Source organism: Gopherus flavomarginatus, chromosome 9 (genome assembly GCF_025201925.1).
Source record: "Gopherus flavomarginatus isolate rGopFla2 chromosome 9, rGopFla2.mat.asm, whole genome shotgun sequence".
NCBI classification, from domain to species: Eukaryota; Metazoa; Chordata; order Testudines; family Testudinidae; genus Gopherus; species Gopherus flavomarginatus.
Window position 1 is genome coordinate 7780719 of NC_066625.1, and position 26768 is coordinate 7807486.

The 26768-nt window shown below is 46.1% G+C and overlaps 1 protein-coding gene across 2 annotated transcripts in view; it reads left to right on the forward strand.

Moving 5' to 3' along the window:
- Positions 1 to 26768, forward strand: part of PEMT (phosphatidylethanolamine N-methyltransferase) — a 93659-nt gene that overhangs the window by 26546 nt on the left and 40345 nt on the right. For both annotated transcript variants that reach the window (XM_050967881.1, XM_050967880.1), the window contains exon 3: positions 17027 to 17142. In XM_050967881.1, the coding sequence (XP_050823838.1) occupies positions 17027 to 17142 (116 nt within the window). The remainder of the gene's footprint in view (positions 1 to 17026; positions 17143 to 26768) is intronic.

Genomic DNA, 26768 nt, shown 5'->3' on the forward strand with positions numbered 1-26768 from the left:
AACGAGAGGAGTAACTCTAAAATCGATATTACTATATCGATTTAGGATTAGTGTGGATGGAAATTGAAGTTATTGGTCCCATTCTTTTACTGAGCTACCCAAAGTGCACCGCTCCAGAAATCGATGATAGCCTGGGACCATGGACGCACACCACCGAAGTAATGTGCCCTAGTGTGGACGCGTAAAATCGATTTTATAAAACCTGTTTTATAAAATCTATTTTATTAATTTTGATTTTACTCTGTAGTGTGGACGTGGCCAGAGACATAAAGGGTAACAAGAAAACATTCTACAAATACATTAGAAACAAGAGGAAGGTCAAGGACTGGGTAGGACCATTACTCAGTGAAGGGGGAAAAAACAGCAACAGAAAATGCGTAAATGGCAGAGGTGCTTAATGACTTCTTTGTTTCAGTTTTCACCAAGCAGGTGGGCTGTGATTTGATGTCTAACATAGTGAATACCAGTGAAATGAGGTAGGATCTGAAGTGGCTAAAATGGGGAAAGAACAAGTTAAAAATTTACTTAGACAAACTAGATGTCTTCAAGTTACCAGGGCCTGATTAAATGCATCCTAGAATACTCAAGGAGCTGACTGAGCAGATATCTGAGCATTTAGAAATTATTTTTGAGAAGTCAGGGGAGATTCCAGATGACTGCAAAAGGGCACAGATAGTGCCCATCTATAAAAAGGGAAATAAGGACAACCCAGGGAATTACAGACCAGTCAGCTTAACTTCTGTACCTGGAAAGATAATGGAGCAAATAATTAAGCAATCAGTTTGCAAACCTCTAGAAGATAATAAGGTAATAAGTAACAGCATGGATTTGTCAAGAAAAAATCATGTCAAATCAACCTGATAGCTTTCTTTCACAGGATAACAAGCCTTGTGGCTGGGGGGAAGCAGTAGATGTGGTATATCTTGACTTTAATAAAGCTTTTGATACTGTGTCATATGAGCATCTCATAAACAAACTAGGGAAATGCAACCTAGATGGAGCTACTATAAGGGGGGTGCAAAACTGGTTGGAAAACCATTCCCAGACAGTAGTTATCAGTAGTTCACAGTCATGCTGGAAGGGCATAAAGAATGGGTTTCTGCAGGGATCGGTTCTGAGTCCAGTTCTGTTCAATATCTTCATCAATTATTTAGATAGTGGCATACAGAGTAAACTTATAAAGTTTGTGGATGATACCAAGCTGGGAGGGGTTGGAAGTGCTTTGGAGGATAGGATTAAAATTCAAAATGATCTGGACAAACTGGAGAAATGGTCTGAAATAAATAGGATGAAATTCAATAAGGGAAAATGCAAAGTACGCCGCTTAGGAAGGAACAATCAGTTGCACACATACAAAATGGGAAATGACTGCCCAGGAAGGAGTACTGCGGAAAGAGATATGGGGGTCAGAGTGGACCATAAGCTAAATATGAGTCAACTGTGTAATGCTGTTGCAAACAAAGCTAATATCATTCTGAGCTGTATTAGCAGGAGTGTTGTAAGCAAGACACAAGAAGTCATTCTTCTGCTCTACTCTGCGCTGATTAGGCCTTAACTGGAGTATTGTGTCCAGTTCTGGGTGCCACAGTTCAGGAAAGATGTGGACAAATTGGAGAGAGTCCAGAGAAGAGCAACAAAAAGCTCTGGAAAGCATGATCTATGAGGGAAGATTGAAAAAATTGGTTGTGGTTGAGATGGAGAAGAGAAGACTGAGAGGGGACATAACAGTTTTCAAGTACCTAAAAGGTTGTTACAAGGAGGAGGGAGAAAAATTATTCTTCTTAACCTCTGAGGATAGGACCAGAAGCAATGGGCTTAAATTGCAGCAAGGGAGGTTTAAATTGGACATTAGGAAAAACGTCCTAACTGTCAGGGTGGTTAAGCACTGGAATAAATTGCCTAGGGAGGTTGTGGAATCTCCATCTGTGGAGATTTTTAAGAGCAGACTAGACAAACACCTGTCAGGAATGGTCTAGATAAGTGATTCTCAAACTTTTGTGCTGGTGGTCCCTTTTATGTAGCAAGCTTCTGAGTGTGGACCCCTTCTCCATCAATTTAAAAACTCATTTTTTTATATTTAACACTATTATAAATGCTGGAGGCAAAGCAGGGTTTGCGGTGGAAGTTGACAGCTCATGACCCCCCATATAATAACCTTGTGACCCCCAGTTTGAGAACTAGATAATACTTAGTCCTGTCCCCTGCAGTCACGGCAAGTCTAGATGACCTCTCAAAGTCCCTTCCAGTTCTCTGATTCTACGTCCAGCTGAAGATTTGGCATGGTGTAGTTTGGTTTTTCCTTGTTTGGCCATAATGGGATGGTTGTATGTTGATGTGTTTGCCGTTTGAGAAGCTTATGTTTATAGTTTCTCCAAAACCTCCAGATTGTCCCTCCCCCACCCGTTAACGGAGTATGCTGGAAGGGCTGTCTTCATCTTCTGAATCTTTAACAATTGTCCTACTTGACATCTTAGCCGGTCCATCTCCCCAACCTAAATTTTCAGGTGAATGAAGAGGGAAGTCAGAAATTAACTGGGTTCCAAGCTACTTGCACAGTGAGGTACAACTCAGCGTAAGCAAAGATGGCAAGATTGGCCCCTTTTGCAACCCCTAATGTCGTGATGCGTCAGAGGAACCACTGTGGTATGTTGCAATGTCCTATGGAAGAACAAGAAGCAACTCAAGTTAGCTCTCATGCCTTACTAGAGCAATGATCAGAGGATTTAATAAATATCAGATTCCTCAGATTGCTTCATTTCTATTACACCTGGAACCACTTGATCTTTCAAAACTTGCTAGGAGTGATTTCAGAGCTCAGTCACTAAAACACTGTGGCACCTACTGATAATGTGACATTTAAAAGATTGGCAGATGGTTAAAATACTTACTGTTTCTGCGGGTGCCTCAGTGGAGATTTGGGCACTCAGATACGTTTGTTAGGTGGCTGCATTTGCCAAGTGCTGCTGACCATTTTTAGTATAGCCAAACCCCCTAACTATATTTGACCAATATTAATTGCTACTGCGGTGGTGAGTTTGGCTACAGATTTGCATTTATTATTTGACAGCATCCAAAAGTGTAATAGGTGCCTCACAATATAAAAAGACATAAACAGGTCCCCCAAAGTCTAGGGGCCCCATTCCTGCAGTTGATTCCACCTGGGCTACACCATTGACTTCAGAGAGATTCCATCCTGATGCTCTTTTCTGCCCATGTGGGCCAGATGTCAGGATCAGGGTCTGATTTCAGAAATGTCACAATGGAGCAGGGGGGACAGGATAGGAGGGAAAGGCTACCTAGGATCTGTAAATATCATTGTTGAGTAACTTTTTTGTAGATGTCACAGTAGAAGTGGCTCTTCAGAATAGAGATAAGGCCTGTTCAGTAAAGCATGCAGGCATGTCTTTTAAATCCCATTGACTTCAATAAGACTTAGGCACTTCGATGAATCATGGCCTAAACCAGGAGAGGAATGTCGCTTTGTGCACTGGCTCAGGAAGAATGCTCCGTGCAGAGAGGATGGCATGGAAACAAACCCAGTTAAGCTTAAGAAAGAGGTGGTCAAATAAGCTGCCAAAAGTGATATCGTTGGTAAAGAGGATGAGGTGGGAGGGCAACGTAACGCAGTAAGATCTCTGATAACCCGTGTGCGAGTGACTCTGAACATTGTTCTGCAGTGTAAACTCTGTGGGCTAGATAGTGTTCACCAACATGAGGAAGGGTGAATTTATATTAAAACAAATAGCTCTGTTGACTTTCGTAATCTAGCCCGAAGCCAGGTGCTTTCAGAGGTTTAGGGAAAGATGATGTGCCTTGATTTCCTTGATATTAACACTTGTCAGCAGCACTGAAATGGTAACAGTGATTTTGATATTTTTTTTTTCTCCCAAAAATATATTCTTCTAAGGCTGGAAGGGACCACTACGGTCATCTAGTCTGACCTTTCGTCTAACACTGGCCATAGGAATTCCCCAAATTAGTTCCTGTTTGAACTAGAGCATGTCTTTTAGAAAACCCTCCAATCTTGATTTTAAAATGGCCATCACAACCCTTAGTAAGTCATCTCAGTTCTTTGGAACGTAAACTGGCTTGTATGAAAGCAAACTCAGGTTGAGAGATGAGCACAGTATTCTAAACCAAGTGAAAATCCCCTCCCCTCCTTTGACCTTTTGTTACGGATTTGAGAATGAGCCTGGTCACTGAATGTTACAAGGAAAAATGGGCCTATATTTGGGGGTGAAAATGGCTTTTGCATCAAAAATGGGAAAGTACAGGGCTGGGGGAGTTAGTATGCAGAAGTAACCATTTAATTAGAGTTGTAAATAAAGTGAAGTTGTGCATAAATCAAAGTCGCTGAAACTGCAAGTCCCCTCCCCCGCCCTCCCTCCCAAAAGTTGGGCAAAATTCCATTAAACAAACACCTGTCACTTTCTGTCCTAGGAATAACTGAAATAAGTAACATCCAGCTAGCCCTAGGACTAGTGTTCTTCCAGGTTACCTCTGGTACAAACCCCAAATATGAATACATTCCCTGAACCCCTTCCACCGTGACCTGCTCCATCTGGGCCCATTCCTTTGCTCATAAACATAAGTTTCTGCAGCTGGCTTTGTTTTTACTCCAAGAGACTCTGCTTGTGGTTGTACAGGGAGTGAAGTGGGTATTCAGTGTATTTTAGCAATGTGGTCTGGTGACTTAAACACAAGACTGGGAGCACAGAACTCCTCCATTATATCCTGTACTCTATCTGCGCTGCATAATATGATCTTGGCCAAGGAACGTTGCATGTCTGTGCCACACCTTAAAGTGGGAGTTCAGAATAGCTTTCCACCTCCCTTAGGGTGTTGTGGATCAATTCGTATTTTTGTAGCATTTTTGTGTGTAAATGCTAAAGCCAGAAAGGACCATTGCAATCATCTAGTGTAACCTCCAACCTGGCACGGGCCAGAGGCCCCAACCCGGTAATTCTTCCATTGAGTCCAATAACATCTAGCTAGAGCATATCTTGTAGAAAGACACACAGTCTGGATTTAAAGACTCCACCACCTCTGTTGGGAAGCTGTTCCAGTGGTTAATTACTTGCAGTGTTGTTGGTTTTTTAAATTAAACCTTATTTACAATTTGAATTTGTCTATCTTCAGCTCGGATCCTGTTATGCAAACAATGGGCTCTCTGCTCCGAAGAGCCAGTGTTCAGATTTTTGTGATGGAAATTGCTAGTGAATGTGAGATTATATTCCGCGTCATTTGTTTTTTGCTAAAGCGGAAGAGGATTCGGCTCATGGAACATTTACAAACTTACGCTGCTTTAGAGAACATTGAGCGGGGCTTGTTTTTATTGCAGCGGGCTAATGAGATGGGACTTCCATCACCAAATCACGTAAACACTATTAGAGAAATGAAATTATTATCAGGCTATTTATCATGGGTGGATTTAAGGTAAAAGGTGCGTGTGGAAGTAATCTCAAAAGACTACTCCGAGGTAAACTACACTCTAGTCCTTATGAAACCCTTCTCTGTTTACCTGAGGAACTGTTTTGTTTCCCCAGCTCAAGGCTATTAAACCGAGGTGACCTATGTCGTTTCAGTCCAATTACATTCGCTGGAGATAGTTCCTTTAGGCTAAACTCATGCATTGTTTAATTAACCCAGCTTTCTCTAGTATTCATTTTTACCCCTTTTTAATACCCAGAGTAGTCTTACTCTGGCCCTGTTGCTGAAGATCTGACACCAGCCCCAAATGACTTCTCTAGTATCTAACATGCACCAAGCTCTTTGCAAAAGAGACACCAGAGAAAACCATTTAATTTCTGGTGCTTAATTTGCCATTTTCGGCATAGGCTATTGTGTTAACAGCAGCTGGTGCTTATGTAGTCATACTAAACCCTTTCAACACAGAGAGATGGGCTAGTATCGTCAACTGGAAAAATGAGACCCAAAAACCCCGTCAAAGTTCCAGCAGAGTTAGGGCCAGAGCTGCTCCTGCTGCTAGGCCAAGCATCTCTCCCAACAAGACACATACACAATCTTGATTTTTGCATAAAAACCCCTTGATAAGTCTGCTGTTTACTGGGATTTCTCTTCTTCAGTTTTCTCAGGTGTTAGTGTCTCTCATGTTCTTCCTTGGATTTCTCGCCTTCTGCTCTCTCAGGAATTCTGCAGATCCTTATTTTCTGTGTGAAACTATTCCTTCATCTGCTGGTTGAATTCTAGAGGAGACAAGAGTTAGTAAACTGATCACTCATGTGCCATTTTACCAGGTTAGGAAATGCTACCACGTGTGTGAACTCTCCACTGCTGTTTCTTTTGGCTGAAAAACAACAACAACAAAAACTCAGGGCCTGTTCCAAAGAGCAGTAAAGCCAATGGAATAACCTCCCTTGACTTCAGCTGCAATTGGACCAGCAGCTTCCACCTGAGGATCTCTAAACTGTTTGTAAATATTAATGAGTTAAGTCTCATCATCCCATGAAGGGGAACCTGAAAAACAGAGGGCTTGCCTGGGTTAACCTTCTTGTTTAACCTTGGACTTGCCAGAGTCGGAAACAAAGCCCCGATCATCCAGGATCTAGTCTGATGCTGTAATCACAAGGCCAGCCAGGTTCCTGGACAGAAGGGCCTTTATTTTTGCATTACTTTTAGGCCCTAGAAGCAAAACCAAACAAAAACCGTATACTAATTCCATAAGGAAAGTTGATTACTCCGATTCGTTGCTGGATAATGTCATGAATGGAAAATAAGAAGGGACGGGTCGTAGGTCCTATCAAGCTACTGGGAATTACACTTTTCACTGTGAAATGTGACTGCATGAATTTTGCTATGGTACATTTTATACCTAATTATTAGTAGTATTGGCATAGCACTGTAAATGGACTTGGCTCTTTACAGAATGTGTGGAAAGATGAGCTGTCCAGCCCAGAGGTCCTGACACTCTCGGGTTTGGCTACCCCTGTACAGCGCTGGGAGTTAAAGCTGTCTTCATACAGCTGTGCAGGGAAAGCGCTGCAGTGTGGCCACATTTGCAGCATTTGCAGCGCTGTTGGGAGTGGTGCATTATAGGCAGCTATCCCAGCGTTCAAGTGGCTGCAACGTGCTTTTCGAAAGAGGGGGGTGGGGTGGAGCGTGACAGGGAGCGCGGGGGAGACAGAGAGTGGATTTTTTTTGTAGCTGACACTGTCAGCTCCCTGCCTTGCAAGTTCCCACCCCTTCCCCCACCCCTTTTTCATTCACTAAATGCAAATAGTCGTCTTTGTTTTTTTCCTCACAGACCAGATAAGCAGCTGCTCTGAAATGGACCCCCCCCCCCCCCCCCGTGACGCACTGCTTCTCTCCTCAAGCAAACACTAGCTGTGGACATTCCAAAGGGATCCCCCTGCCTTCCTCATTCACAGCAAACAGGAGCTGGGTTTGTTTTTTAGATAAGCAGCTCGGGGAGCCCCGAGTTCACAACAAAACAAACAGAGGCATCACAACAAAACAAAGAGTGTTATCTTTACTTAAAAGCATTATGGGAAGGTTCTGGAGGTCAGTTACAGCATAGTAAGATTAATCACTGTTTACGCTGGCACCCCAGCGCTGCATCACCAGCGCTGTTCTCTTTATTCCTCTCGTCGAGGTGGAGTACCTGCAGCGCTGTAGCCAGGGAGATGCAGCGCTGTATGTGCCTTGCCAGTGTGGACGGGGAGTAAGTTACAGCGCTGTAAAGCCACCACTAGTACTGTAATTCTCAAGTGTAACCAAGCCCTCAATCAGACCATTCACTTAACACCTTGGGAAATGTTTTCATTTACTTTTTTTCTGGTAAGTTGCATGCACCGGTTGGAAGCTGGTGATCCACTAGCTGCTAGTGGAAGATTCTTGACTAAAGTTGCTGCATAGGTTTATTCTTTTATTTTTAAAAAGCTCTTTTAGAAATCCATTGCCAGCTCATTGCTGTCTGTAAGTGACCACCTTGCTGCTACAGAAAAGACTTGCAGTACAGAGCTGCTGTTTGAGTCTGTGCAGGAGGGAAGCAATTAAATAGCTTCTAGCAGCTGAAGATATGAGCAGAACTTATTAGTCTGAGATCAACTGGTGGTGGCTTCCTCCAAGGGTGCTGGAAAACAGGATGGATCATCCTGTGTTTATCAGAAACCCTCTGATCGATACCGGGAGTCGAGAAGCACTTTGTCTTCGTGGTCTCTCTGAGTTGGCATTTCTGGGAATGGCCTTGGCATGGCAGTACTCAGAGCCATGGCAGGAGTGAAACACCAGCTCTCCAGAGTTAGGTTGTCAAAGGGTAATGCCCGGAGTATTTGGAACAGCTAATGGAAGCAAAATACCTAACACTTTCCATGCCTCCCTGCCCTTCTTTATGGAGAGGGCATTTTCTAAATTTGGTTTGGGTCTTCCACTTCCCTGGCCCACCCACACCTGGACTTCAGTGTCCTTATTGTGATGATGACTCCCAGGGTTCACTTCATTTGCCATGTGTGTGTTTCTCCTCAACAAACTCTTCTGTTTGCTTGGGGCCAGATTCTGATGCCCTTGCTTGCAGGAAGGGTAAGGTTCTACTCAATGTAGACCTCTGCCCACACAGTTCAAGGCCTGGACGTATTTGGCAGCCAGTGAAACTGAAGTTCAGGTTTACTGCCGTGCCACTACCCATTTGCAGCAGGAGCTGTGCCAGCAGGTGCCATTATGGGACTGAGGTCATACTTTGCCCATTTCCCCTGTGCTTTGTGTGGCTCTTTCACACCGCAACCAGGTGAGGGGAAAAATAGTTGCTGATAAAGAAAATGTGGTTGCAATGGCACAAAAGTTATCTGGGGTGGACAGAACTAAGGGGCAGTTGGATCATCTGAAACTACTTTTAAATCTTAATTTTTCAATGGCATTATTAGTCGATATTTGCATTGTGTTAGCAGCCCCAGTCAGGGAGGAGAATCCCATTAAGCGAGGCATGGTACACATGCCATAAAATGACAATTCCTGACCCCAGGACCTTAGAATCTAAGGCTAAGACAAGAGACATGTGGATTCAACGAACCTGTGGGGCCTACAAGGTAACCGTGAGATGACTGTGATCAGTGTAATACCCGGCAGTGGTAGAACAGCAGCTGCCTAGCTGTCATTCAGTGTTATGTAGGCATCACCGTAGAGGTGAGCTCTAATAAGAGACTTGGAGGGTGATACTGTAGTGGCTTTGCAGGGGTTTATGGGGAGCACCGCCTGTGCATAAAGGGTAGCATGGGAGAAAGGATGCAGGCGTTAGAGCAGAGGTGGGCAGATTGCGCCCGTGGGCCACATCCAGCCCATGGGACCGTCCTGCCCGACCCCTGAGTTCCCGGCCGGGGAAGCCAGTCCCCGGCCCCTCTCCTGCTGTTCCCGCTCCCCTGCTGCTGCGCAGGAAACACTCTGACCTATCGCTTCTGCTGGGCTGCATGGCTTGTGCCTGCCCACCTCCCGGGCTTTCCAATAAGCCAATCCTGCTGCTCTGAGTAGCCTGGTAAGGGGGCAGGGGGAGGTTGGAAAAGGGGCAGGCAGTCGTGGGGGCAGTCAGGGAACAGGGAGCGGTTGGATAGGGGGTGAGGTCCTGGGGGGCAGTTAGGAGCAGGGGTTTCTGGGGGGTGGTCAAGGGACAGAGAGCATGATGTGGAGGTTTGGGGGTTTGATCAGGGGATGGGGAACGAGGTGGGGATTGGATAGGCTTGGGAGTCCTGAGGGATGTGGATGGGGTTGGAGCAGTCAGAGGACTGGGGGTGGGGGGTTGGATAGGGGGCGGGGTCCCTGGGTGGCGGTCAGGGGACAAGAAGCCGGGGTGAGATTGGATGGGTTGAGGGCTCTGAGGGGGGCAGTCAGGGAGTGGGAAGTGGGAGGGGGCAGATAGGGGGCAGGGGCCAGGCTGTTTGGGGAGGAACAGCCTTCCCTATCCGGTCCTCCATACAGTTTCACAACCCCAATGTGACCCTTGGGCCAAAACGTTTGTCCACCTCTGCGTTAGAAGAAGCATGGGACTGCTGAAGGGTAAAGACTGGCATTGTTGATGAGGCCTGGTTGGGAGCTGACACTCAGCAGTGCACAAGGGTCGACGGGGGCTGGGGAAGAGGTGAAGACCGGTCATTTGTATCTGATGTGCTGGAAAAGCTGGTGTCCCTTTAGAAAGTCAGTGGGACACGAATGCCCTCTTTCATTCAAGGCAATCTGGCTCTTTTCCTCTCGCGCCCATTCTTTCAGTGGCACTGGGGGAGGCAGACGTGCAGCTAAAGGGAAATGGTCTTAATCTGAAAGATTTAATTCAGAAAACCAGACCCTCAGATGGGCTCTTGATATCTATTCTTCTACTGTATTATGGAATACTGTCGAGGTGAGATGATGGCTAATTGTAAGAACAAGTCAAGTACTGTTTAAACAGCTAATTAATGTCTCCTAATCAGCACTTGGTCCCTTGAAGACTGCATGGCAATATCTCATCTGCAGAAACACCTTGATAATTCCTGTATGAGCTGCATGGAGAACATATTTAAATAAACTCATTAGAGATTTCATACAGATAGCAGCTACAATTACCAGCTTGTACAAATTAATTTGGGTTTTTTTCTATTCTTTTTTTTTTTTTTTTCTTGCCTTGACTGCCCAGAGCTTCTGCTGATCACGTTCTTGCTGACAGTGGAACATGAGTCCCGATGGCAGTGTAGTAAATGCCTTCAGAACGCTTGCCGATGGATGAGAACACCCCCTGGTGTGAGGGTGCAGGTGATGTCTTAGGCACAAACTGTGATGCATGTAGATAGAGACTTAGAAGAGCTCCTGCTGGTTGAGTCTCCCGCTGCTAATGATGTCTAGTTAAAGCGTTGCTAATGCTTCCATTCCCTCACCGCAGACAGCTGTCACTTTGACAACAGCCCTATCCTGGCTGAGGATCCATTTCATTCTCAAGTCCTTCTTCAGTTACGTGAAAACGTGCCTGCTGAGCCTTGTCAGTGGACAAGTCCAAGGGGAGGGAACTGGTGTTGGATCAGTTAAGTGATACAGTTTGGGGTGATTTATTAATGCAGTCCACAGTAACAGTCACGGCTAAATATAATCGGACCTATGGCAGACATCTACTTAGCACTGTTTGTTGCTGGATGGTTATGGGTTATACACCGTATCTGCTCTCTTAGTCCAGCAGTCATGTGAGAAAAGCTTGTGGAGGGTAAGGATAGGGTCCAGAGTGACGTAGACAAATTGGAGGATTGGGCCAAAAGAAATCTGATGAAGTTCAACAAGGACAAGTGCAGAGTCCTGCACTTAGGATGAAGAATCCCATGCACTGCTACAGTCTGGGGACTGACTGGCTAAGCTGCAGTTCTGCAGAGAAGGACCTGAGGATTACAGTGGACAAGAAGCTGGATACGAGTCAGCAGTGTGCCCTTGTTGCCAAGAGGGCTAACGACATATTGGGCTGCATTAGTAGGAGCATTGCGAGCAGATCAAGGAAAGTGATTATTCCCCTCTATTCGGCACTGGTGAGACCACATTTGGAGTATTGTGTCCAGTTTTGAGCTCCCCACTACAGAAGGGGTGTGGACAAATTGGAGAGAGTCCAGCAGAGGGCAACAAAAATGAGCAGGGGCTGGGGCACATGACTTATGAGGAGAGGCTGAGGAAACTGTGGTTATTTAGTCTGCAGAAGAGAAGAGTGAGGGGGGATTTGTTAGCCACCTTCAACTACCTGAAGGGGGGTTCCAAAGAGGATGGAGCTAGGGTGTTTTCCATGGTGGCAGATGACAGAACAAGGAGCAATGGTCTCAAGTTGCAGTGGGGGAGGTCTAGGTTGGATATTAGGAAACACTATTTCACTAGGAGGATGGTGAAGCACTGGAATGGATTCCCTAGGGAAGTGGTGGAATCTCCATCCTTAGAGGTTTTTAAGGCCCAGCTTTACAAAGCCCTGGCTGGGATGATTTAGTTGGGGATTGGGCCTGCTTTGAGCAGGGGGTTTGACTAGGTAACATCCTGAGGTCCCTTCCAACCCTAAATCTTCTATGATTCTATGTGTTGTTTCATTGGATCCTCTAGACTCAGGAAGGAAATGAATTATTCAAGGAAACCATCCAGCAGAAATCAGTGTTTGTTGTCATAGCACACATGCAATTTGGGGTTCAGAATGGCCAGATATAGGCGTCCTCTAGGCCACAAAAAGCACAAGAACAGACGGGTGGCTTGAAAGATGACTTCTTTCCCCAGATTTGCATTGAAGTCTTGTGTTTGACTTATGAACAAGATAATGCCAGATACTCATGAGCTAATGCAGGTGATGTACAGGCAGGCAAACTGTGCATTGCTAGGGGTCTTATGGTAGAATTGCAAGGATTTTATTAATTTACAAGGATCAACTCAGATGCTATGCTGCCCTCTACTCCTGTGAGGTGTAGGTCGCAGGGCCCAGAAGACTGGGTCCATAAAGAGATGTTTCTGCCTTCCCTTCTAACCATATGGAAGTCAGAGTGGACTTAGTCTGCCATCACTCCTGTGGGTTCACTTGCCACAGACTAAATCCATCCATGAATGACATCTGCCAGTGGGCAGCATGACTTCTGGGATTGTGCTCCCCTATGGCTGCGGGGCTTGGAGGCAGTGTGGCTCTGATCTTTGGCAGATCCCCTAGGATCCATGAGTTCAGCAGGACACTCTGCACCCCACCTCAAACCCTCTCCTTTGCCTTCCTTTGGGGCTAACCCACCTAGGAGCAGCTAGCCCTCAGTAGATCTTCTTATAATTTTAACTCAGTCGCACTGACTACAGCTTAGGAGCCTAGGAGTTGCCACACTGGATCAGAATCAAGGTCCATCTATCCCAATGTCCTGTCTCCGACAATGGCAGCACCAGGTGCTTCAAAGGGAAGCTGTAAGAACCCTGCAGCTGGCAAATGTGGGGTGATTTGCTCCCCTGCCTCACTGGGTCTCATCCTGGTGTTTACTAGTTAGAGAATGGCCTGAAACATGAAGTTTAATAACCCTTCACAACCTTTTGTTATCACGAATTATGTTAATGACACATCGCGCTAATTGTGCTTGTTTTACCTGCCTGTCAGCAGGACCGTGCCTCTGCCGGTGTGAAAAGAGTTCTCCTGTGTCTTGTTTCCTAACCACTGCATAGGTAGATTTCCTTGTGCCAGTGAATGATGCAATATACACTAGGTCTAGGGACAAATCCTTCCCCTTCACTCTTCCTCCCCTAAACCCAGGTAAAGAGGCAGAATGAATTGGAGACCAGCTCAGGAGCACCCACAGATCCCGGCACCCTTTTCCTCACACGTACCGTGTGCTGGAGCACACCTTTGCAAGCGGGAGAGGGTGCTTCCTACGCTCCATGGGAGAACATGTTAAAACATACAGGGCACCTCGGCTGTCTCTTATGGGCATCAGGGTGGCCTCGGAGCGAAAGCACCAAACTTCAGTCTCGGGAGATCTGGGTTTACTTCTCAGCTCTGGCACGTGCTCCCTGTGTGGCTTTGGACAAGTCACTTGGGCCTTGTCTACAAGGCGCCGCAATCTGAACTATGGGGATGTGAACTGTAGAGCGCTGAACCGTGTTGCATTCTGGTTGCCCCATGTAAACCCTCCTGTTGTGAACTTAAACTTACCTAGTTTGCACTGATGTAGTTGCTTCTACACAATGCTAATCCTTCCTTACCTCACTGGTACTTTGTAAGGCTAAATTCACTAATGAGTGTGAGGGGCTCTGATACTGTGGAAAGGGGGGTCAGATAACAACCTAGACAGATGGGTTAGCATAGAGATGCCAAAGATCTCTCAGGCTCAGAGGCATCTGGTTTCATGCTGTACATCTATGGTAAACCAAATACAAAAATGGAGTCACACAAAATAGAACCAAGCCTCTATTTCAAAGCTGGGGATGAGCAAATTAAAATGTAACACATTTAAAAGTCAACTCGCTTGGATGATGGAATAAAATCCAGTTCCCTGGAACAAACACTAAATATTAATGAAAGGATATTGTCAGTGGTGCATGCAAAGCAATAAATAGCATTTCCAGTTGATTAAATGTTTAACCAAATTTGAGAGCTGAAGCTGCTTTTGGAGTGGATGTCACATTTGTAATGTGATTTTTACAGTCCTGCTCAAATTAAATGATTTAGTTGGGGATTGGTCCTACTTTGAGCAGGGGGTTGGACTAGATGACCTCCTGAGGTCCCTTCCAACCCTGATATTCTATGAAATAAATGCTGTAAGATTTTTGCCCCTATAAAAGACCAAGCAATCCAAATCAATTTCTTGTTCACTGCAGTGGCAGCCATTTGAGGTGTGTGTTTGTTTCCTTTAATTGTGTTTTGAGCATTTGTACAAATCGCTGGGGAAGGGCTCAAATCGAGTATGAATCATGGTTTGTGGGAAACGTTGGATCACTTGTAATATTGGCATGCTGTTCTGGTCAATGTGAAAAAATTTAACAAGAAATGACACGGTACATGGGACCCTAGAGCAAGCTTTCTAGAGACTTGCACTGAATTATTTTTATTCTGAGTGCTGGAAAATGTTACACAAATAACTTTTGGTTATTGCTGGACTCATCAAGAGCAAGGGAAGCGTTGCAAGGTAGTGAAAGTCTTGGGCTGTGTTTTCACAAGAAGCGCCGCGGTTGTGCTGCTATAGTTTAGACTGGGAGCGGAGGAAGTACCCTAAAAGTGTGGGGGTACCTCTCCCCACATCGGTCGTCCTGATGGCTGGTAAAAAGTGGGAGAGCCCTGACCTCGGTTGTGCTGGCGACCCTGGTTTGGACACTTATCACAGTGATGGAAGAGGTTCTTCCATCGCTGTACTAAACCCACCGCTCCGAGAGGTGGTAGCTAAATTCTTCCATTGACCTAGTGCTGTCTACAGAGGGGCTCAGGTTGGCTTAAATCTGTCTCTCAGGGGTGTGAATTTTTAAATATACCCCCAGAGGGATAGAGCAAGGTCAATCTAAATTTTAGGAGACCTGGATTTTACTGTTGTCTAAACCCAAACTTTTGTTGTGTGACCTTTGGGCAAGTCACAAAACCCCTTATTCAATCTGTAAGACTTAGCTACCTCCCTCACACAGGCACTGTGATACTATAGATGTAGGGTCAGATTCTCTGTGGTTATGACTTCAGCAAAGTAAGAGGGCCTGGCAGCAGAGAATTTGTGTGATTAATGCACTTTTAAGATCCTTCTAGCCACTCCGTACCCCCGTATTGCTGAGGTATGTGGACAGCAGGAAGAGGTGCTATAGAAGTAATAGTCATCTAAATAGTCATTTGGTATATCCCAAATCACTTCACGTTAATTGTTGTGGTTTGTATCATTTATTATTTGGAATGGGGTAGCACCTAGAGGCCCCCAACACAATTGGGTGGGGCCCCAATGTGCTAGGTGCTGGGCAAACACATAGCGAGAGACAATCTCTACTTTGAAGAGTTTGAAATCTACCTGTCAGGTGTTCATTCTCAGCTGAAATTCATTGAAAATGTATCAAAGATGCACAGAGTTTTTTGTTTTGTAAAGGCCAGAAGGGACCAACGTGGTCACCTAGGTGGACCTCCAAAGATTTGTGTTTCAGGAGAGACTAACTGATGCACTCCACTCTGATCCAGCAGGGGCAGCCTTGCCAATCTAGGTGCTGTAGGAAAAGTGTGTGTCCTGATTTGTATTTGACCTGCTCTGTGAGTGAAGTACTCTGTGGATGTGTTGAATGCTTCCAAAATAAGCCTCAAGTCACAATCCAATTGAGTGCAGCCACAATAATTCCCATTGAAAGCATCAGTATTAAGAAGTTTGCATAAATTACCAGCACATAGCTACCCCTCCCCCCCACCCCAATGACTCAATCATCTGTTTGTGGTCCTTTTTAAAAAAAAAAAATAAAAAAAATCCAAAAGGTCATAACTCATCCGACCTCGTTTCTTCCTTTGATAGACTCAAACAGCAGATCCCTTTTTAGCAGCAGCGTGATGCACTGTGCTTTAAATTCAATTTAAAATACAAACTATTTATACCAGCAAGCAAGAGACTATAAATCTGATTTCTCAGTCATTAGTGGATCTGTAATTTCAGGACAATTGTTGCATAACTAATTGAATCAACTCTTGGCATGCAAAACCGATGCCCTACTTATCTGAGTGTTGCATCTCTTCACCTGCCGAAGTCTGCCTCACTCACCAGAGGTCGCACTTTGTGCTTTTGGACCAGCATTGCCTTCCAAATTCCCTCCTCTCTGCTTCTAAGAACTGGTCATTTATCAAATACACCTAGAATATATGCATAGATGGAGTAACAAGACACATGCAAGGCGGGCCATGTTCAGCCCTGGTGTAAATAGGTGAAACTTGGTTGAAATCAATGGCATGGCATTCCCTTTTTACAGATGAATTTGGTCCTAAATGTGCCACTTAACATAGCTGCAGCCAGTTCACAAACACAAAGTTATCTGTACGTTCGTGAATCAGGCAGGTGCCAATCCTGTGTATGTGAGCCTGGTCCAAATTCTGTCGAAGTCACTGGAAAAAATTCCCATTGGTGATTCATTGATGAATTCCCAGATGAGTCAGGGGCAATGCTCTTTAGGTCATAAGATCTTTGGGGTGGGGATCCTGCTGTCTGTTTGTCCATACAGCCTCATTGCATCTGTGCTGCCTCAGAAATCATTGGAAATTGAAAACAGAATGTGCTATACTGGGTGTTAATTCATCGTCCAGGGATACATTGTGCATGCGTGGGTGCGCGTGAATGAATACAGAACCACTACTAACAAAAAAACATATAATAGAATCTTGGACATGTAGGGCTGGAAGGGTCATCTAGGGTCAAGAGGTTCTTAACTCCATCCCTGTGTGCAGAGTCAAGATGATCAATATCTTCTGCTCCTTTCTAATGAATTCTTGAATGATCATTCGGCTTCTGGTACTTTTTAGTTATTATAAAAAGATTGTGTCTGTTACGGGGGTAGCATTGTCAGCACTAAAATAAGAAACCGCAACATGTGTCTCACTGCCTCAAACACCCTTTGTTTTTTGTTCATTTAGGTAGCAAGATGGGAACACAAAACCCGAGTTCTCAGTAGAGTCTGTGGCTCTCCATATACTGCATGTTACTGCCTGGGCACTGTCATCCTGCTGCTTAACTTTATACGAAGCCATTGGTAAGGAGCCTATTTTATCACTTCACGTTAAAGCAGGGATCGGGCTAGTGACTATGCAACCGGGGCTGGCTATATCATGCCCCACCCTTCTTTGAAAAGCCATTTGCCTATTATGCCAAACCAGCCAAATTTAGGAGCCAAACCCAGTCCCCCCCCCTTTTTTTTTTTTTTTGCCACAACTACAGCAAAAATAAAATCGAAGAAGGAAACAAAAATATTTCTATTTCCGAGGCGCGAAGGGTGGGGAGTAAATAGGAAAATCAGAAATATTTCAAGGTGGCCTCATTTAACTATCACTCACTGAGGGTCAAACTTTCTTGCTTTGTATCTCTGTTCTACAGAGAAAAGAGATGGCCCAGTGGTTTGAGTACAAGCCTGGGATCTGGGCCTTTGAATCTCAGTTCTCTGTTTGTACACCTGAGCCAGCAGTCCTGCCCTGCCTTCCAGAGGTCATGTGAGGGTAAATACATTAAAAATTGTGTTCAGATGCTATGATAAGGGGGCCCTAACCCTATACATATGTAAGATCAATAGATTTCATATGTCTTTCCACTGACCTGATCGTGATTGATAACTAGCAGATTATTTTTAAAAAGAGCATTATACAGTTCCTTGTAAGTTTTATTTTCTGTATTACTATTTCATGAACTGGATGCTGTCCAAGGATGCCGGACTGCTGCTGTTTGGGGAGTAAGTCTTGCAGGCGCAGAACAGGTGTGACATAGGAATTGCCTGGACAAGGTTTTCCCATGCTTCCCTGGCAAGACCTTCATTCTCCCTGAGGGGGTCTTTCTGAGGAGACCCCAAACAAAGGTGCTTCTGGCTCTGTGATCTGAATGCCTGTTGACTGGGCGTTGCTGGCTGAGATCAACAAGTTATTTCACATGGGTTACCATGTATAGCCCTTAGGTTGCATCAGCTTTGGGGGATCAGCAGCCTGGGCTAGATTTGAAACGGCAGAATTGGGGAGATGACACCAGCTGGGTCCTAGTGTCCCCAGAGTGCGTGTGTGTTGGGGAGTTTCTCCCATGCACAGTGCTGGGTCAAAAGGAGCATTGCGGGGAGAGGTGGCCCAGTTTTATCCACTCCCTTCCCAGTGGAGCAGCATAAAAAGGCAATGCAATGGAAAATTCGGCCCACAAAGTTTACATCACGGTTTGTGGCTCTATTTAAATCTGAAGTTGCTTCTTTTGGTACATCTGCACAGACCCAGATACATAGTGAAGCATCACACCGACACATACCTTTCCTTCCTTCCTTAGGATTGTTGAGGCATTTTTAGCTTCCTTTATTTCTCAGCTGCCTCCAATTAAAAGATTTCATAATCTAATCACATGGAGTCTTAATGCTGAGAGAGTTCAATAAGTTCTGCCTGTGATTGAAATGCTTAACTGGAGAAATATAAGGACTTTGTGAGAACTTAGTTGCCTGATGGGAAGCAACCGACCTGTGCTAGGCTGAAAGGAATAATTTCATACCACGTTAGATGATGATCATTTAGGTGGTGTGTCCATGGACCAGGCATTTAGCAATATGGAGCTTTTTGCCTTTCACTCACTGGTTGGAATCCAGAAGGAACCTATGGGAGTGTAGTGTCCAAATCCCACTGCCTTTGAAAGCCTCCCCTGAGCTATTTTAAGTACTTGTGTGGTCTCTGTTACCACAGTATTTGAGCACTTCACAACAGGGTGGTGCTATTATCCCCCTTGCAGCACTAGAACCCAGGCCTGAGGCGTCTGGGGCAGCCGATGTTCCCATGTTGCCACCAGGAGGCCGTGTAGAGCCACATCCAAGGAACACCGTGGAGATTAGGCGCCGCAGGAAGAACCACTCAAAGGGGCCAGAGCAATAGCAGCCTGCAGCCCTCTGAGGGTATGTCCACACTACAATTAAACACCCATGGCTGGCGCGTGTCGGCTGACTCAGGCTTGCGGGGCTCGGGCTATGGGACAGTATAGACGTTCAGGCTTGGGCTGAAGCCTGGGCTGTGGGACCCTCCCCCTTTATAGGGTCGCAGAGCCAGAGTGGGGATGGGGTGGAGTGGGGAGGAGCATGCCCCTGGCAGATTAGAAACTCTGCGCCTATGTCTCAGGCCACTCCATCCCCTAGGGACGACCCTGGGTATGCCGCGACTTTCATCCAACTGCAGCGCGTTGAGTTGGTGGCCTCTCTCTCTCTTAGTGGACAACAGTCCTTGTGGCAAAGATCCCTGATAAAATGGATCTTAAGGCTGGGACATTGGGTGACTGGAGAGCTGTGTGCTCTCCCAAGCCCTGCCACTGACACGCTGTTTGATCCTTGACAAGTTGCTTAACTTCTCAATGTATCCATCTGTTTAAAAAAAAACTCAAAATAAAGCACCAACTCTCTGGGGCAGGGGTCTTCCTTGGTGTTTTGAAAACACCCACGGTGCACTTTGTGTGCTGTAGTGGTGTAAAGAATAACTCACCTGTGGGTCTTTGGCAGGTATGCACAGAGACACCCCTGGGTATGGCCAATCGGGGTGACCGCCTCAGGCCCCATGCTTTGAGAGGGAGCCACATTTCGAAAAAATCATGAGCAGGCGGATGGGGAGGTGAGGCGGGCGGGCGGGCTGGGGAGGTGAGTGGCAGGCGGGAGGGGGGGTAGGGAGGTGGTGGGTGGGCAGACAGCGAGGAGGAGAGTGGTTGGGGGCGTGAGGTGGAGCCCCCCTACCAGAACCTCCCTCTCTCCCAGCACCTCCTGCCTGCCAGTGGGCCCTGCTGATCAGCACCTCCCACTCCCTCTCAGCGCCTACCACCTGCCGCAGATCAGATGTTTTGTGGCATCAGAAGGCACTTGTGGGGGGAGGGGAGAGGAGAAGGAACTGGGCGGGGAAGGGGTAGGGGCAGGAAGAGGCGGCCTGGTGGGTGCCCCAGGAAGTTGTCTGGGCAACCATGCAGCCATTCTGGCTTGCTGCAGCTCTAGGCTTGCATTACCTCGCTTTCTGACGTCCAGTCTCTGACCCTGACTCTTGCCTCCCGACTTCAGCCTGATAACTAGTCCTGATTGCTGGTCTCTGACCCTGGTCTTTTGATCCCGGCGCTAGCAGCTACTCTGATCCCTGTTCACCTGCTGCCTCATGGCCGTTCTTGACTCGGTGACACCAGCCCAGCAGCGACCACTAGGCAAGACTGCCTATGCTCCAGTCCTATACACCCATTTTGCTGATGGGAAACTGAGGCACAGAGAGACTAAGCAAATTGCCCAACAGCAGGGAACTGAACCCATGTCTTCTAAATCTGCGGCTAGACCTTTAATCATTGAACCATCATTCCTCTGCTAATGTCACCTGAAAAGTCAAAGAATGGCCTGGCGAATGAGAGACCCTCTCGCTCTTAGAGATGATCCCTCTAGGTTAGAACTGAGTTGCACTGGAAAGGCAGGATGATTAGGGAAGCTCCCACTGTTGTGGTCTCTGTTGCCTGGCTAGAGAATATCTGTCTAGCATATTTGACCAATGGGCTGGGATGCGTGCGTGGAGGATACATTTTGAACTCTGTATTGAAACAAATGGGGGAAGCAGAATCGAGTTGTGTTCAGTTAGTAGAATCAAGTGATCTCTGTTAGCAGCCTTTAAGCATCATGTTTTCTTGCTCTGCTCTCTTAAGGTTATTTACCCTAACTGATTTCATACTGGAATGATTGGAGGGTCTTCATCGTGATCTGTTTGCACAGTACGTGCATGTACAGCTGCTGCATTTTTTCATCTTCAGGACCAGAGGAAACAAATCTATGCCTCCTCATTAAGAGTTACAGCATTTCCTGTGTAGAAGAGGGAGGATTACCTGTGCATTTAGCAAGCAGGATGTTTAAACTCTTATCTGAGATCTCCCTTGATAATGCCTATGTTAGCTAATAATATAGAATGGATGAGATTCTGTACATTATGGTAATATGTCCTTAAATGCTAGTTCAGTGGAGGTAACACACAGATTCTTACAGACTTCCCGCATTGCCACATTTTGTCTAGGAGTCGATAGGTTAGAGTCACTCTAGCCGCAGCGTGGTCATTAAAGATGAGTCTGAACTAAATTCCCAGATCTGGTTATGCCAGGGTCAGAGCTAACAGGTTTGTTAGTACTTCAGATAATTTCAATGGCATAAAAATCGGAGGGGAATTCATACATGGTTTTGACAGATTTTGCTTCTTAGAAATGATACTGCCCACTGCCCCTCACTCTCCTGTATTCCTCACGGCCACCACACGTTGCTGAAACGCATGTAGGGAAGCTCGTAATTAGTTTAGACCATAATTGAATTTAAGGCCATAAAAAATGTCGTGTGTATTTGGCTTATATAATACAGAGATAAATCTGTTTGGATTTCACAGGGGAACGGTCTCACCAACCAGTTTCACAGCTAAGCTGGTTGCCGGCTTTCTGAGATGCAGCACGATCTGGTTTTTGACATGCACAACAGCCAGGTCAGAGGTGGAGGACTCCACGTTTTCAGAGGCTGTGCCAGCTTTTAAACTTGTTGGCATGGCATGCACAGCCCTGGCAGAGCTCCCTTTTTGGACACTGTTGTTAAGGTCTCGTACGCTAGACCGGCACACTCCTAACCTTCCCTCAGACTGCAGCACTGTCTTTCCCCTGGCTTCTCTGGCACATAGGCACAGGCTTTCTGTTTGTTACCCCTTCAAGGAAATTGGGTTCCACAGCCTAGTTGCTCTGGGCCCCCAAGCAGGCCCACTGAGAGAAATTTAAGGCCGTAATACCTCATGTTCACAGGGCCTTCCCTCCCATTTTACTGTATTTACACAGACATTACAGACGTGGTGGGGGCCTGAACTGGGCCTTGCTACAGTTGTCCCCTATTTCTCCCTCTCAGCTCTGCCCCAGGACCAGTGCTGACCCCTTAGATTTCCCAGTAGCTTGAGCACACATTCTCCTTGGGCTCCAGCTGTATGTGCACTTTGCAATTTAATCCTTCAGGGCTTGTGAGAGGTAAAGCAAACAGGTCCACACGTGGGCTTTGCAGAGGTTTCTGAACACAATTACTCTTTGCTTTAGAGAGTAAAAACAATAAACAGATCCAGACAAAAATAAGAGATGCCTACATGCGTTTTCCAGCCTCAGTTTCCTCACCACTCTTCTTGTGAGCACTCTTTGGGCTTAGGTCAGAATCCTGTTGGGTGTCTAGGATCCTTTTCCTCCAGCTCATCACTTCTCCTCTGAATGATGGAGTTTCTCACTCTGACCCTGTAGTCAATGCCCTTTCACTCGCGCTCTCAAAATGGCTGGTGAAAGACCCTCTCTTTTATAACCTCCGGTCCGCTTTGTTCAGTGATTCTCTAATCAGCCTCATCAATTGATCAGCATCCCTCTCCAAGTGATCTGTTGCTTAGTTAGCTTCCCCCTCTGGAGTTCAGACTTGAAAACCTGGGCCTGAGTGGCAGCCCTCTCTTTGTCCCCAAGTGCTCTAGTTGAATGGACAATCATCAAAGTTTAACAACCTTGTTATTGCCAGCCCTGTGCTGGGTGCAAGAATTTCTCCTGTTTCCTCCTGTGGATTTTAGCTCAATATGGAGGCAAAGGCTAGCTTTGCAGTCAAAATAGAGTTTTCAGTCTGACACAGATACATAGGGAGTTCCCACTATCACCTAGAATTCACAAGCGTTACCTAGACATGGTCTCCAAATCACCACACAGGTCATAATGAAGGCTTGAAGGAAGGACCTGACTTTAAATCCTTGAGTGAAGGTCTCGCCATGGGACAGCCAAGTTACTGGATATCACTAATGTCACACTGAACAAATGTATGTCTCTGTCCAATTATGCAATAATACTTAACATGTATCTAGTGCTTTTCATCTGAAAATCTCAAAGCACTTTACAAAGGCGAGTAAGTGTCATCATCACTAGTTTGCCGAGGAGGTAAACTGAGGGACAGAAAGGTGCAGTTACTTGGCCAAGGTCAGACAGCAGGTCATCGGCAGCAACCCAGTTTCATGACTCATGGACTTATCCACTGGATCAAGTCCATCTTAAGTGACCTATTCGTGTAGTAGTTTTTGTGTTTTTTTTAATTTGCATGGCTTCCCAAGATGACCATGTTTTTGTTTGTGTGTGGTTTTGGTTTTAACCTCTGCATTTAATTGGTACCAAAGTAGGTTCAAAAGGTGCTGTAGTCCAAACATAAATCTCTGCCAGGTAATCTTGAGTGGCGAGAGCTGTGGCTTCAGAATGGTGGTGATGTGTGCAGATGAGTTTTGTTAAGAGCCATCGCCTCTCCAAAATGAGCCTGCTTTCAGCATTGCAGGGCCCCTACTGAAAATGCTGACCTTTGTTTCTTTGCTCAAAATCTGATAAGTTACGATGGCCTTCACTGCTAATTCCTGGCCCCTGCACGTCCATAAAGACATCAGCAGGCCCAAAAGACTACAGAGCACAGATGGCAAAAGAGCAACAAACATGATTGTGAAAACATAAGCAGTGCCCCATTGCCTAATGGAGATGCTGTAATCTCAACGGCTGATTATGTCAGGAAAGTGGCTGTCTTGCTGTTTCATTCGCGGCTCCTTTCTTTTCTTTTTCTGAGTCATTTCTGCTTCAGCGTGGCAGAGCCAAACTAACTAGTAAAGAGCAGACTGTTCCTCATGCATTAAATAAATTACCGGGCAGGTTCCTAGTCCAGAATCTTTGGCGATGGATGGTGGTTAGGGAAGCAAAAAGAGAACATCGTGTGGTTTGCGGGGGTTTGGTGGTGGTTTCAGATGCCAAGTTGAGACTGTAATGCTAGCCATTTAAAAAACAAACCCATCAAATGTCTTATGTGGGCAAGTGGTGTCTCTGAGCAAGAATGAACTGTGGACTCCACCAGGTGTTAATTTTTTCAATAGCTGCAGTTTTTTTTTATTTTAACTGCAGTTTTAAAAGACTCTCTCAAAGCCAGGGGAAGGGAACAGAGCATCCCTGGAGAAAGCACAAGCGGTTAAAATAAAGCTTCGCAGCGTGTTAGTTTTTCCTCCAGTCTTGGAAATAAATCCTGCTGCACTGGACAAGAGAGGACAATGAAAAGCAATGAGAGTCTTGCGTGTCTTCAGTGTAGTTGGGTCTAAATATATTGTGCACCTTAGACAGTAGGTGCTTCCTATCTGGAACCTTCTTTATCAAACTCAGCTCATTTCTTGGAAATGGCTCATGGAGGGCCTCTGACCTAGGGAACTGTTAAGCAAACTGCGTAAGAGAATTAATTGCTTTTGTGCAATTGTTATGGCCGTTAGATTAAAATTCTCTGTGATCAAAGTTCTTTGTTCTCGCAGGACCTCTCTTACCTGTAAAAACCTTTTCTGATCTTCTGTTGTTTGGCTGCCCTAGAGGTTTGCGACATTTATCCTGAGAGTGCCTGACTTGGCAAGCCTTTATTCTTCCCTCAATTTATGGCTAAAATGACTCTCCAATGCATTAGCCTAATTGTTGATATCTTTCCCCTGTGTGGACTCAATACAGCCTCCCTCCAGTGCTGTCACCTGATCCCTCTAGTTTCTGTTTTTGCAATGCTTTCTGAATATGTATGCTAAAGTCCCAGTTACTTTCTCTCGGTTTCTATGCCGTGCCCATCACCTTGGTATCTGAGCATCTCTCAGAGTTATGAAGTGAACATGCACACCTAAAGAGAGAGAGAGACTGACTTTTCTGGCTATCAGAGGCTGGATTTTGGTTGTTTGTGTTATGATTTATTTTTGGATAGAGTATTATGGTTTGGGGGCTGGGCAAAGTAAGTGGGGTTTACATTTTGCTCTGCTGGCACTAAGGTTCCTGGCCATCCTGATGTCTTCTGGGAAGGAGTTCCAGATCTGTGAGCCAGTTGTCGAGCTCTGTCTCCTGCACGCTGGCGTTTCTCTCCTGAACTTGACAGTTCCAGGAGAATGAAGCCATCCCAATGGGATCTTACCAACCCCTGCCACATCTTTCAGGCAAGACAGCAGGATTGACCATCTCAAATGCTGCAAAGAAGCCTAGCAATGAGTATTGGATGCCCATGGCCAGAGGAGAAATCCCGTGCCATCAGTGCCAGCACAGCTCCATGCCCTGAGCTGATCGGGAGAAGTCCAGGGTATTGGCCGTGTCTAGACAGAGCTGAAGGTGAGCTGCTCAATTAGCTCGCTTAGGAATGGGAGGTTAGACACTAGGAGAGGATGGTTGCATTGGGTCATTGTTTCTTAAGCACGGGTTGGATTGCAGGAGGATGGTCTATCTCCCTCCTCAAAGGGCACACTGACAGTCTTGGTAGGCAAGCTCCCCAGCTGCTCTCTCATTGCCCAAGAAGGGCATGGAAGGGAGGCCTCTCTTTTCCTGCCCTGCTTTGGACTTCCTGTTGCGAGCGGGCTGAATTCAAAGAGATGTGTTATTGGGCCGATGTCTCGTACGCAGTTCCTGCTTTTCTGAGAAGCCATCTCCGATGCAGGTGATTTTCTCTGAGAAGTAGGTAGATAATTTGTCACCGCTGGAAATGCTGATGATTCATGATCCATCCCGGGTCTGAATGAATCAGATGATCTAACATTCGGCCCTGTGGTATCATTTAAACAGACACTGTCAACTTGAATTTCTTTTAAATGGGCTACTTTTTGAAAATGCATGTCCCTTTAAAGAGCATTTGGCAGGAGTATTTAAAATTCCTCTTACAACACATTTGATAAGGCTTTCTCTCCTCCCCTGCTGCCATTGCTGGTAAAATACAGCCTTGCAGGGTTTGGAGGAACAGTATCCATGAGCATTGAATGCATCTCTGAGAGCAGGACACGAGAGAGTGATGTCTGCCACACTTCAGGGTACCTGCACCTGTGTTCCCTCTCCATGGTCCCTCAAAGGTACCCACTTAAGGTTTCTATCTCCTTGCCATAGGCACCGACTCCATGGTGCTCCAGGGCTGGAACACCCACGGAGAAAAATTAGCTGGTGCTTAGCACCCACGGGCTGCCAAGCTCCCCCCACCAGCACTGCCCACCTGCCAGCAGCCCACAGTGATCAACTCCTCCCCCTCCCTCCCCATGCCTCCTGCATGCTGTGGAACAGCTGTTCTGCAGCATGCAGGAATTGCTGGGGGCGGGGAGGAGTTGGGACAGGGTGTGTTCGGGGGTGGGAAGAGGCAGGGCAGGGGTGGGACGTTAGGGGAAGGGGTGGAGTGGAGATGGGACCTGCAGCTGAGTGGGGGTTGAGCAGGGGTCGGAACCTGTGCTCCCTGCCATCAGCCCTCTTGGATGGAGACGCTCATCTGTGTCCTTCCTGACCAGGGGGGGTTAAGGCAGCATTACACTGCAGGATGCCCAGCAAGCCAGACTACCTAACAACCAGCGGCTGTGCTTTGCTTTCTCTCCGAGTGCTATGAACTGTGCATCGCCAGCAGTTACAAGTTACCTCACAGCTCTTTCTGAGCCAGCATCTTTGTTCTTCAGGTGAAAGCATCACAGAGAAAACATTTAAAAAAAAATTCCAAGTTCCTAGACACAAGGTACATGCTTACCAGAGGTGTCCTTTGGAACTCGAGGAGGCCAGAATCTTTCCAATCCTTTGGCACAGGTAGGGATGACCCTTTAACTGGAGGTCCTGTTCATTGGTTGGATCAGAAAAAAGGCCCTGAGTCAGTTTAAACACAACCCT